At 34.3% G+C, this 13,345-nt stretch overlaps 1 protein-coding gene across 1 annotated transcript in view; it reads right to left on the bottom strand.

The window, feature by feature from the left end:
• Window positions 1-2,162: 2,162 nt before the first annotated feature.
• csmd2 (CUB and Sushi multiple domains 2) overlaps window positions 2,163-13,345 on the bottom strand; it is a 194,854-nt gene continuing 183,671 nt past the window's right edge. The window contains exons 66-72 of the mRNA XM_087787555.1: window positions 11,625-11,690; window positions 11,352-11,513; window positions 9,596-9,708; window positions 8,993-9,080; window positions 7,917-8,049; window positions 7,657-7,833; window positions 2,163-6,850 (exon numbers count right to left, since the gene is read on the bottom strand). Coding sequence (XP_087643681.1) covers window positions 7,674-7,833; window positions 7,917-8,049; window positions 8,993-9,080; window positions 9,596-9,708; window positions 11,352-11,513; window positions 11,625-11,690 — 722 coding nt within the window. The 3' untranslated portion in view covers window positions 2,163-6,850; window positions 7,657-7,673. The remainder of the gene's footprint in view (window positions 6,851-7,656; window positions 7,834-7,916; window positions 8,050-8,992; window positions 9,081-9,595; window positions 9,709-11,351; window positions 11,514-11,624; window positions 11,691-13,345) is intronic.

Here is a 13,345-nt window from a genome sequence, read left to right as displayed (position 1 = left end):
GAAACTTCATGAAGCAGTGTCATGTTGTTTAGAGGTCAGTAGGTGGCGCCATCAGTTTAAAAAAACAAATCTACTATAAAATAGGGAGGGCCGTCAGTGGGATCTCATATTAAGTACAATGTCCTATTAAGCTTCATGAGTCCTTCACTAATAGATCCTGCTGAAAGTAAGAAACACAAATGTCTTATATCTTACTTAAAATATACATTTCTTTACAATAAAATGTTTTAAAGTATTGTATGATGCTTCAAGCAAACCAATTTGAGTGACAGCATCTCTTTGTATTATACAGAATCCAATGCTTAAACACTGTAATTCAATTAAACGTTGTAAAAAAAACATCGAACACAACAGTAGATGTTTTAAAGTCAACTTATGGGGGAGGATAGAGCGCGGCACACAGCTCAACTTGACAAGATTTGATTAATCACGTTGGGAAACCTGGTCAAGAACAGGTATGATTAATGACCTGTGTATGGCTGTAGATTTAATCCACCACTAAATGGCTCCGACCTTTCCAATAAAGCATCGCGCTCATGCAAACACCGACTTACCAGAACTAGCAAGGGTATAGTATTTTACGAGACGTTTTGAACGTTTAAAAAAAAAAAAAAGCCCAGTTTTCATGAATACATTTGGATAAAATTATATCATATTTGTCTATATATTAAATATTATTTCAAAAATTACAGTTTGAGTAAAATCATAATGTAACTGTCAAAGTCCAAGATATGAGTTGGATTATATTTAACATTTTATTATGGTTACAACTTCTACATATATAATGCATTTAATTTTCGTTGAAGATCTTTTGTTTTAAAAATAATTAGGACTACAGTTCAAAACTCAAAACATGAATTATCACAAGTTATGTTATATATATAATAAATAGAAGACCGAATTGGTAATGTGTCAATTTTTGTAAGGAAAATCACTTACAAATCAAGTTCAAAGGTTCCCGGAATCATGCCTTTGGAGTTCATTCATTTGAAATTTTGTATATAAAGTTCTCACACAGGTCAAATGTTTACTTGTTGTTCCACTGATCAGTTTTCCCCTGAAAAAAACAACGTATTCCTCTGGTTCCTTCTTTTTTAAAATACATTTTTGGGATCTTCAAGAGTCTTCATGTTGGGAATAAGGTTCTTCATGAAGTAGAGAAGTACATGTATATCATTTTCCTGTAAAAAAGGAATGAGTGAGATTGAAAAGTTGATTGTTACGGTGAAAAGATGTTTAAACCAGATGAGGTGGATAGGATATCTTGATCAGGATGCTTCCGGGACGCCATGTTGGTGTGGTGTCCACAGCATGACCCACTGGTAGAAAAAACACAGGGAAGACACAGTAGGTGCTGGAGAGACCATGTGTCCAGACTGGCTTGGGATCACCTGTAATTTAAGCCCACCCCTCTAAACATTTGCCCGACAGTTTCGCAGTCACATTCAGAAAACTAGATCTGTGTGTTTCCTTAAGATCAGAATCTCCACTAATTCACTGGCTATACACCTGCAGCTAGATAATAAAGATGACTGTTCTTTGACAAGAGGCATATTTAATGGCTAACACTGTGTCGTTTGTCTGTGATCCACCCTTTGTCATACCCACCACATGAAGCTTTTGCTCTACCGAAGTTGTCTACACTAGTGACGATGTTCGTTTGTATATTATTGGAGGAATCTGGTAAATTTTTGTGGCTTATTCTATTTGGTTCATCATCAAGCGAGCTTTTGCCCTTCTGCTCCACGGGAGGTTTCCGTCCTGCCTGAGCTCGCCTTAGGACACCTGCGTTACCGTTTGACAGGTGTAGCATTTCATATCATACCCTCATAGATACATTCCTTTTGTTATTATTATTTAGATTACTATTCATACACTATAATGTATAATCACTCCAAGAGCAAAGAACTCAAAGCATCTTCAAGCTTTTTCACACAATAAGGAGTTTTATATAGACGTCGACCCTTTTCCCAGTTCCAGGTAACATTTTTGCAAATTATCTTCTAGTTTTTTTAAGACTAAAAAAACAGATAAAAAAAGATTCTACTTTTTCCTAGAAAAAAAAAATGATTTAAGCATACAATCTATAACACAAATTTACTGACATTCACATTGACACGGAAGTCAATAAAGAAGCAGAGATGGAAAGCAGATTCTTTTTTATTTTATTTCAAAACTTTCAAAATAAGTTTCAAGTTGAAGAAAGTAGATTAAGCTTAGACACAATGCAAAGCATCATATACAGACGGATAAAATACATTTTATATATCGCAGACAAGCCAATGATCGGTCTTACATATGTACAGTAATGTAAACTTTTATATACAATCTTTTTTACATGTACAAAAAACCTTTGTTTCTAGGATCGTTTGTATTTATTTATATATGTGTATTTATATATGTATAGAATTTGTCCGTATACTCCTCACTAGCATTTGTACTACAATTAAAATAATAATAATAAAAAATGTACATATATATGTCAATCCATGTCACTCTTTTTATATTACAAATGTATTTTAATAAAATATATATCTCTGTACAAAATGTTTTTTTAATTATTATTTGTGAGCAAGATCTCTTTCCTTAGAGACCCTCCTCAGTTAGCTCCCTGCAAATACACAGCCAGCTCGATGCTCACAACATTTAACCAAACATTTCTGTCCATGAACCTTTTTTTTTTTTTCCTTTTTTTTTCTCAACAAGACATGAGGAGTGAATGGTTTAACTCCATCATGTGAGGCGCCGTCTGACCTGCATGTATGTATGTAACGTGACATCTTCTGGATGTTGATAAAATTCAAAGCAAAAGTGGATCGGAATGTGACGTCTCTGGTAATTAAAGGCAACAATTTGTAGAAATGTTTATATATATATAAATGCATGTATATATATTCTTTGCTCAATGAACTGGACATTCTCCAGAGAAACTCGCAACATACACAAAACCAGAAATAAAATCGTGGAATAATAGAATAATAAACAATGTAGTTCAATGATTTATATGCACTCAGTGAAATAAAATACATTCATTATTTTTTAACTCCCGCGGTGTAAAAATGATTCATGTAAAAAGTCGGATATTTCTTCCTGCTCTGAGTCTCACCCATAAATACACGGCCAGACTCTCTACGTTTTTTCCCCAACCCTATGAATCCGGGTAAACACAGCTATCCAGTGAAAAGCAAATGATAAATGAATGGGGATTGAAAAACACACCGGTCAGTTCATTATCTGATGTAGAAAATATTCAAATAAAAAAAAACTTTTTTTTTTTAGCAGACATTCAGGGTTCTCTGCTAGAAAAAAAAAAAAGTGGGCCGATTGGGGTTTTATCCCAGACTGTGTGAAAATTCAGTCAACTTGGTGGGAAGTCATAGAAGTGAGATGTGGGTCTGTTCATTATAAAGAGATGTCGAGCAGGAGAGAACTTGGAGCTGGCTCGGCCTGATAACAGAAAAAAAAAAAAAAAAAAACTCATAGTAAAATCCGCCGCCGTCTTAAAATATGAGGGAGGAAAACCAGGAAGGGGCCCTGCTGCTATCACAGAGTATTACTCATAGAGAGCGGCTCTTTCCAGGACACGCTGATCTTCATTTTCTAATGAGCATGCTGGACTTTTAAATGAGTTAGTAGACTAACCCAAATATTCGCTCCAGTCCAACTTTTAAATACCTACATCAAAGGGGGGAGAGAACCTGCTAGAAAACCAGACTTTATTCGACTATTTTTTAATCAATTACAACTATGTGTTCCTATGAGTGAAATAAAATGTATTTAAAAATAAACGAGCTAATGATTCCAACGTGTTTTATTTTTATTACCTGGAAGGAGGGATTATTTATTTTATAGTTTTTGGAATTGAGTTTACATAAATACAGACAGCAAAATGTTATTTACTATGTTGACTTGATGATCTTATTAATTAAACCATTTTTAAATCTGCTGCATTTATTTTTGTCTTTCATTGAATGCAACAAACTTGAGTCCACCTTTAAAAGTTTAAATAAATTGTCACACAAATCAAATAAACACAGGCTCGAAAGTAAAAATAGAGAGAAAGAAAAAGATGTTGTTGGATTTGTTGTAGGAGATCATGGCTAATTTGTTTGAAATATTTGGGTTCTGATTAATATCATGACAATTTGTCTGCACATCTGTATCACTGTGTATTTGTTCAGTGTTGTATTTACTTGAAGAAAAAGTGCCACACAATATGAGCCGCAAATGGCTTCAAAATCCACTTTGATTCCTCGGATTATTACATTTTAATTTTGGTAAATTAAATATAAACAAAATACATATTTAAAACTAATGACATCAGCAAGAAATGGTTTCTTCATATTATACACATATAACACATTTTTCCTCTCCATGTGTGTATTTGACATCTTTTGATGGTTTCTAAATTAGACTGAAGCTAAATGTTAAAAGATTAATCCTGTAGTAATTTTATCACCAGCTCTCTATGGCGTGAATGTTGCTTTTCTTAGTATTTAGATTGCATGCAGGCGAACCAAGGCACTTGTATACTTTATGTAAAGTGCTCACTGAGGGCCACGGGTACACAAACACGAAAAAGATGAAACCAAGACGAATATCTGTGAAGCCCTTGTGATGCAGTCAACCATCGTGTGTTGGCGGCTTGATGGTATAATTAAGACATTTTTGTAATTGCCAAATACAATACTATTACAATAAATTGTGTAAAATAAACTGTATGTAGATAAAAATGTTTCCTAATATGCAAAACCTTTTTGAGAAATTACTTTGTTTTGTTTATTATATTGAATCGAAATTAATCATAATGAAAACTTGGTGCAGTTTAATTTATTGCTTACTTTAATTCCTGTTGTTTTATTGATGAGCATATATTGATTGTTTGAGAATAAACAATCATATGGGACACTCAATAAATAGGGGTGTGTTCTTCTTTCTTATTCTAATAATATATTTTATTCTGCATATAAATATTTGACTTATTTATGGTCACTATCCTGCCTTGGTCTTAGTAGTCTACAGCCTTTTTCAAAGTCCTTCTTAAACTCAACTCAGTGGAAATAATTAATATTGCTGGTTTAGTAGAAACTTCTATTTTAGTTTCACAGTCTTGGTAAGTTGTGTGATATTTTTGGAAAGTTAGTAAACTAACACAATAATTAACCAGGGCCTTATAATGAAAATATATAGATTTAAAGTTAGGTTTATAGTGAATTGAATTGACATAAATAGCAATAAAATGATTTGATCCAAAGTTCCTTGAATATGGATCATTTGTCACATTTCTCGTAACTTTTTCGGAACCATTTCATATAAGCAATAAGACTAACAAAACCCTGAAAGATGACATTATGGAATATGCTTAAATCACATGACCAAACGTTTCCTCCTGGTAAGGTGTATATCAGAAATATATATCTCAATTGATTAATTAAAATTGTGTTTTCCATCTCCAGGTATGTTTGTGCTTTAGTTTAAAAGGTAATGATGCAATGAGTTGAAGGGAATGTGGACATGTTTTTCTAATAGTTTTATTATATATCATTATGCTGGACTTAAACTTCCTCAAATATTAGGTTATTTGGGACTTGATTTATTATCCAAATCATTGGATGAGTTCAATGGAAAAGCAGTATCGACCAAAATAATAATAGGATCATTGCAGTGATTTAGAGTTGATTTTAGAAGTAAAAGTATCAGATAATTGAGATAATTTCTCAGTTAATGGCTACAAAATTTAGTAATGGCTGAACTAACTTCAGGAAGTTTCAAGAAGAATTATTTTCAGAGCCCACTTGACAGCACACCGCTTTAAAGAGCTATTCCATTTCTGACGCGTTCTCGGACTATAATTTAAGCGTGTTGAAGAATGAATCGTCAAAAAAAGACTGCAAATGCCTCATAGAAAGAAGAAACTCTGGAACAAAAGGGTCCAAAAGTGATGCTCATCATGAAACAAGATCAGACATGCAAGTCTATTGGATCAAGATAAATCTTTGGGGCCGAACACGCAACACTTTTCTCTGAGCTTACATAGAAATGTATGCACACTCCTTCTCTACTGCACACTCACACACACACACACACACACACACACTCATACAAACCAACTACTCTCTAACCTCATTAAGTGCTTTTTTCAAAAGCCAATGCTGGATCGTCCAGCTTTGGACACAGCTGCTTCAGAAAGCAGATTTAGTCCAAATAAAAGAGCATAGACGAGCTGAGAGAGCAGTGGCGCGACTTGTCTTCCACTTCTGTCATAGAATCTCTTCTTTAGATATGTAGCATCCCATCTCAGCCGTGGGAGCAGGGAGAGGAGGGACTATACTCCCCAGTGACTAATCACAGAGAGCAAATGGCGTCCCAAGAAACCATAGGAATGAAAATGAAGAGACAAGACTGTGTCCACCTTCTTTCTACAGCCTCAATGTTGTTCACTTGTACAAAGGTTCTCTCTTTGCTACGGGTCAATAGCGTGACATGACCGATATATTCCATTTGGGTTCCACAGGGTAGCAGTGAGAAAAGAAGCCACGGCTTTGCAGTCAGCTGTAGTTCTGTTGTCTGCAGACTCTAGGTGGGAGATTTGTCCTCTTATAATTCTGAGGAAAAAAGATCCAGAAACCATTTAAAGTTAGAAGAGGAAACACATTTTGGTGTTGGTGTTTGTTACAGTTGACATCTTCACATGGTTTTTCTCGACTCTTGCAGGTACAGCTGTTCCCACTGAAGAGGTTTCTTTGAAGTGTTTCAGCCAATATGTTTATATTTTTTACTGCCCTCAGCTCATGGAACTAAGGGTTTCCTCTGCTGGCTGGTAGGTGAGAATGCAGGACACATCTCATCACTGAGAGACACAAAAGGAAGGATTAGAATTAGGCATTAAAAAAGCAAGGGGAAATAATTTTGAAGTCATAACTCAACAATTTCTATCCATTTCAATTTTCTTTTTTTTCCATGCTTTTTTAAATTTAATTGTAAGCCCCGATAGTTGCTTTTTTGCCATGTTACATACTTCTGGTTATTAATCTCAAAGCAAAACATTATTATTTTACTGTTTTAACAATATAACTTAATTACAATGTACTTTATTACAATGTTATATACTGTGTTATATACCATGATCATATCCTCCTTTCATACAGATTCATACATTGTCATAAATAAAGAATGAGAAAATCAACTCATTATTATTTTAATAATTATTTTCTTTATTTTTTTATTTTAGTAAAACCTTTTTCCTTTTCCTTGTCCATAAAATTAAATATAAATTATTTTAATATATCATTAAATATATATTACCATAACAGAGAGAGTTTTTTTCATTTTAGCACAGATTTTTACCTATTACTTTTGTATTTATTCATTAATCACATTCAAAATGATTTGTCACGTTATTATTTTAAAGAAATTTTGTTTGCGCCTTCATTTATAGAATCATAGTACATTTTTAAACAATACATTTTTTTTTTTTACATATTTATCGATTGACTGGTTAAGAAAACTTTTTTTAATCAATATTTTACAGTTTTTTTTTTTTTTAGATACTTGTGAACCCATTACTGCAATCCAAATTCAATTTTTTCAGTGATCTCAGAATGTATCAGTGCATATCTCATATTATTTTTAAAATAATTATTTAATGATAATTACCTGCAGCAAAGCGTTCGCTATACAGCCGTGCACACTGTGCTGACAGTGAACTCCGATTCATTGGCCAGGATGTCAGTGGGTTGTATGTTGCGATCATACATGGGGTTTTCAAACGTGGCCCGTCCATTAGTGTTCTCGTGGCCAACGTAGCCGTTGAAGGGAACATTAGGTCTTCTTCTGAAAAGTGCAGAAAACTGATTGTTGTAACACATCAACAGCTCAGAAGCATTGATCAAAAAAAGAAAGGAAGTAGAACTTACCTATGTTTATAGAGGTACAGAGCAAAGCCTGCGATGATCATTGCTATAAAAGGCACAAGGATGGCAGCGGCAACTGAACTGCTGTTGGAGGCAAAGTTGTATCCAGGGTTGTGACTGCTGGGATCTAAACTATCTGCAGTAAAACAAAAAGTTACTAGGTAAGTTAGATGGAAATCCAGTTGTGCGTATCAATTTAACTAGTGATGGACTGATGAAGCATCATGAAGCAATGTCATGTTGTTTAGAGGTCAGTAGATGGGGCAATCAGTTTAAAAATAATATGTTTCATTAGAACAGTTGTTCTATGGCAAAGATCATGGCCAACATTATTTGTATTCAACTTGGTATTAAACAAAGTTTGTGGGATAGATTATATTTTCCAGGAGTTTCTATTGTATTTTTTACATGTATATGATTCAGAGTTTCACCATGAAATCAATTAAATGCGTAACTCAGGTTAAAATGTTTATTTTATGTATAGACATGGATGTATATAATTTAGGTTTTAAGTTTTGGAGAAAAAGGGATAGTACATTTTAAAATACTAAAAAAAAATACACTGTCTGAGTTACATTCTGTCAGTATTTATTTGCTCTGTCAGTACAATATCATCTTGGGTTACTACTGTGCAAGCTTTTCCCTGATTTTCTGGGACTCCTGTGTTTGTCCTTTGTTCATTGGCCTTTTAAAGTATATATTTTAACTGTGCACAAATAATATATAGACCCAAGAGCAGTTTAATCAACACAGTAAAATAATCTGTTTATTACAGGAACACTTTAACATGTTCTATATATTTAATATGTTATATTTTAATCTCATGATACATAACACTTTCAACTAATACCTATATAACACTTGATATTTTTACCTTGGTTCTTGTATTGACTCAGTGTCACTATAATCTTCTATAATATTTTATATGACATGGGGAAATCCATAGGATGGCGAATGAGGCGAGGAACATTGCATACTGCGAAACATCTGGAGTAAAGCTCGAGGGCAACACGCATTTTCAGTGAACAATTTCTGCAAAGATAACTGGGATATTCCTTATGGAATCAAGTCTCACTCACCAAGTCTCTGAAGACCAAATTGTCCGAACCCTTTCCCCCTGACAAATCCTTGGTATACAAAGGAGTTGGACGAAGCTATGAAGGACACCTGCGGGGAGAGAGGGGGATGAATGAAAGACTCTTGATGTGTCACATCGAGGCTTTACAAAAGAGCATGCCATCAAAGTGTCAGCAGCAATGAGAAGGCAGAAAATGAAAAATCACATCATTAGAGCCGAGAGGAACTTACAGCAAACATCTAATATCACATTTGTCTTACGATCCGGAACATAAACAGACCGCGATAAACTAACAGGTGTACATAAGCTACGCACACATACACTGTGACCTGCTATAATTATATTTGAAGAGCATCCGCCAAAACCCTAGGTTGGGAGGTAATATGAGGGAAAGGGTAGGAGGGAATCTGTCGAGTCCTGATTACCAGGCGATGATTTAACTGACATTTTAATTAAAGAGAAACTCCTCATGGGCCCTCCATCTCCCGAGAGTGACAAGGTTAGCGAGTCTGTGTGTTTGTGCATAACTCACGACATAAGACGTGTATGTTGGCAATTTTTTTTGCATATCGCTGGAATGAATTGCTCGACCTCTCGCACTTACATGTCCGTCCAGAGCCCAGTTGTCAATCTTGAACTTGTTGACAAAGATCTCCACAGGACCTCTGATCTGGTGGACCTGCAACAGGAGCTGAGCCTCCTCTCGTTTATACGTGCCTGTGAGAAAAGAAACAGGAATGGAGACAAGCTTGTGTGAGTATTTAAGCATTATAAAATGTGTGATGAAATACAAGGTCAAATACTTCCAAAGTTTGGAGAGTAAAGAAACAAAGCTTTCCCACTATCTTATGTTGTTTAAACATATTGATCTGAACAGTTGCTGTAGCTAAGAGTAAGAAAACATTCTGAGTGACTACCACTACGAGTGATGGGTAAATGAGGAAATTTTCAATAGCAGCTTAAGAACCTAAACTTTTAATTCATGCATGTATACAATATTTATATAATCTTTGTATATTCAAAATATTTTTGTAAAAAAAAACAAAAAAACAACACCGTTATGTTTTGAAGGACAGTCGTACTTTTAGAGTCTCTCGCAGGTAAAACAATCGACTTACAATGGGAATAAGAAAAAGTGGGGAAGTAGAGCACCAATGAAAACAAAACTTCCAAAATAAAAGAGGAAGTAGACATGGCAACAAATAAAATATTTGGACAGTTACTTAAAATTCTGACAAAATGACTTCACTTAAGATTGTCACTTTAAAAGAAAAAAACAGTCAAAACTATTACTACTCTAAATGAACTGAAACAGCACATACTGTATCAGAGTGAAGACCAAATTTATACTTTATTAATGTGAGAAATAATGCAAAACATGTTGTTTGTAATTTGTGAAGGACAATAACAGTGGGCCATGTAAAAATAGAGTATTGCATTTTTAACTTCATTTCATGCAATTCATTTTAATTCAAAGGTAAACAAAATTAGAAGAATTAGGTCAATGAGTTGTCTTCTGTTTTTGTCATTTAAGATATCTGGTTTTGAAAAAAATGAACATTTTTGCACTGTAATGATAATGATTGTTTTTTTTTTTTACTGTATACCATTGTTTGTGGCACCGCAGTGTTTTCTATAATAGTTGTCTAATTCATATGAGTTTATTATGGCATCTATACATAATATAATAAGGATACTGTAGGTGGAATTACTGTCACATATTATTATAATTTCATTAAGTAATACTGAGGATTGTATATATCCGTTAGACTCTCGTATGCAATACTTAAAGTTCCAGATAAAACTGAAACAAATCTGATATTATGTAACTTATTTCTTTCTATATGGGTTTGCTTTGCGATTTTGATTAAAAAGAAAAGTATATAAGGTAGTTTGAGACTTTACAGGATGAAAACAGAAGCATGATTGTTCCTAAAACAGGAGCAAGAGCTCCCTAGGTAGTTTAGAGAGGAGGTGAAGTGTGAAATATGTGTCGCTAACTCAGGAATAAACTTTAAATGTTTTGAAACAACACAGGTAAACTTCCATATGACCTTGGACAATACACTAAAGCTTGTTTATTACCCATGAATTGAATTACTGCTCAACAGAGATTTTAACATCTATGTAAAGACCTCAGAAGCAGTGGTATCCATGGTAACACATATTTGATAATTCAGCCTCAGCAGCCAGAGTGATTTCATGCAGGGGTTGATTGATTTCTCACGCATTGTTTGGAAAATATCTGCCCGAAGATTGTCTGTTCACTGACAACATTTACACGCAATCCATTTTCCTGGGGTATTTTACGATCCCAAATATGTACAACAAGGTCTGCAAGTCTTTCTTATAATACCAACCTGCAAGTTTGACTTCAACCCCGCTGTGGTCGATGAGCGTTCCATTCACTCTGTTGCTAAAGGGTTCGAAGGCAGTTATGCTGAGCATAGCTGGTTGCTTCTTTCCTAGATACTCATAGGACCCTCTCCAGAGAGAGTTCTTCGCAAAGACACCACCAGGGACTGATAGAGGAGGGGAAAAAAGAGAAATCCATGGGCGGTTATAATCTGAGCGAGGAAAACACTTTGATATCCATTGGCTCAAAAGGAGGCGAGTTGACCAAAAAAATATACCTGGTAATTTGGAAGGAGGCTCCTGTACTGTTCCAACTGGACTTCCACCCACTGGACGGTTATCAGCTGTGGGGAAAAAAAAATACATTCTTTGATTAAATGATAAGATAATCAACCTGACTGGATCAAAATGTTTGTGTTTTTCATAATGAAGTGTGAAATGTGATGGGCTGAATTATACATTAATTAATACACAATTATACACTAAATTATTTTTAACATTTTGAAAATAAAACAATAAATTATTAAGAAAACCACCTGGTAGTCAGTTGGTGGAATCCAAAGAATTTACAGTTCTTCAAGCGCGTCAGTCCTGGGCTCCACAAATAGTCACAGTTTTGCTGAGCTTCGAACACAACTCGACTCACGGTTTCGCTCACATCAAAAGGAATAGAGCCGATAATGACTATTGTAGGGTTTGATGTTTATTAGCACAAACATCAAGAAGCAGGAAAGCTCTCAGAAAATACACCTACATCCTTGAACACCCTTACGCTGCTACTCTTTTAACCTGGCTGTCAATCACTGCCCCCACAGGTGCTGTTAACATTCTGTTTGTGTCATAGCCTTTTCTTGCCTTCTATGGTAATGCTGAAGCCAGGGGGAAAAATGCTCTGGACATAATCTCCACAACATTTTGGCCACACTTTGGTGTAGAATCCATCACGTTGATGTCTCCCGCAACTACAGCTTTGTTTTCTATCTATTAGCATTTGTCCATTCTAGATAACTATGTGTCGACGGGCTCTATTTATCCTATATGTATTTAGCTCAGTGCTTCAGAGTCCTTTAATGGGAGACGATTTGTCTGCTGGATCTTGTTAACGCTCCCTCACAGTTTATAAGAGGTACTTAGGATAACCTAATCGATGGAAGGCTTTGGTCTAATCAGGTTTTGTATTTTTTCCTTAAAGCTTCACAGTTAGTTAAGGTCTTCACTTCTGTAAATTTACTGTACTTCTTTTCTTTAGTATTGAAACACAAACAGTAGAACATCATTCCTTCTTTTTTTGATTTGTTATATGATTTCATATGGTGGTCACCCGAAAATGGGCAAATCAAAAGAATTTGTATTAATTAAATAGTAAATTGAGTGAGAAATATTACAATTGTTCTACATTGTGATACATCTTAAGCTTGGTAATTAAAATGTTGTGTAATCACCAATGTATCATTGTGTAGAAGGATCAGACTTAAATTTACATTTAATTAAATTAAACTAAAAAAGGAAAAAAACGTATAATATGTTTGAATAATTAGTACTTACCTCGCATAATCTAGTTATTATCTAAATTTCACGATATCTATATAGTATATCATTTATTTGACATGAAATATTATTTTTACATAATTAATTATTGTTTGGGCCTTAACATAAATAATAAACTCTGTATTACATTTATTCCATAAGTATCTTGACTTCGGCTAATAATAAAAAGCAGAAATTAGTGATGGGCTAGTATTTTCAGAGCCCACTAGATATGCGAGCCCCACGTGCTGAGCTCTAGTACAATGTTTAATAAAGCTTCATTAATGCATCACTAGTATAAATAAAGAAAATAAACAGAGTGTTTAAAAAAAAACACAAGTTTTATAAGAATTACATAATTATCGTTGCTATTAAAACAAAAAAAAACTCTCCCAAGCAATGTTTAATTGTAGTGATATTCTGATCATAGTAACATCCCAATAGTGGGCACTCTTGCAAATGATCTATTGGT

This window comes from Callionymus lyra, chromosome 3 (genome assembly GCF_982586985.1).
Source record: "Callionymus lyra chromosome 3, fCalLyr1.hap1.1, whole genome shotgun sequence".
Lineage (NCBI taxonomy): Eukaryota > Metazoa > Chordata > Actinopteri > Syngnathiformes > Callionymidae > Callionymus > Callionymus lyra.
The sequence above is the reverse complement of the archived record's forward strand: the minus strand, read 5'-3'. Positions and strand labels throughout refer to the sequence as shown.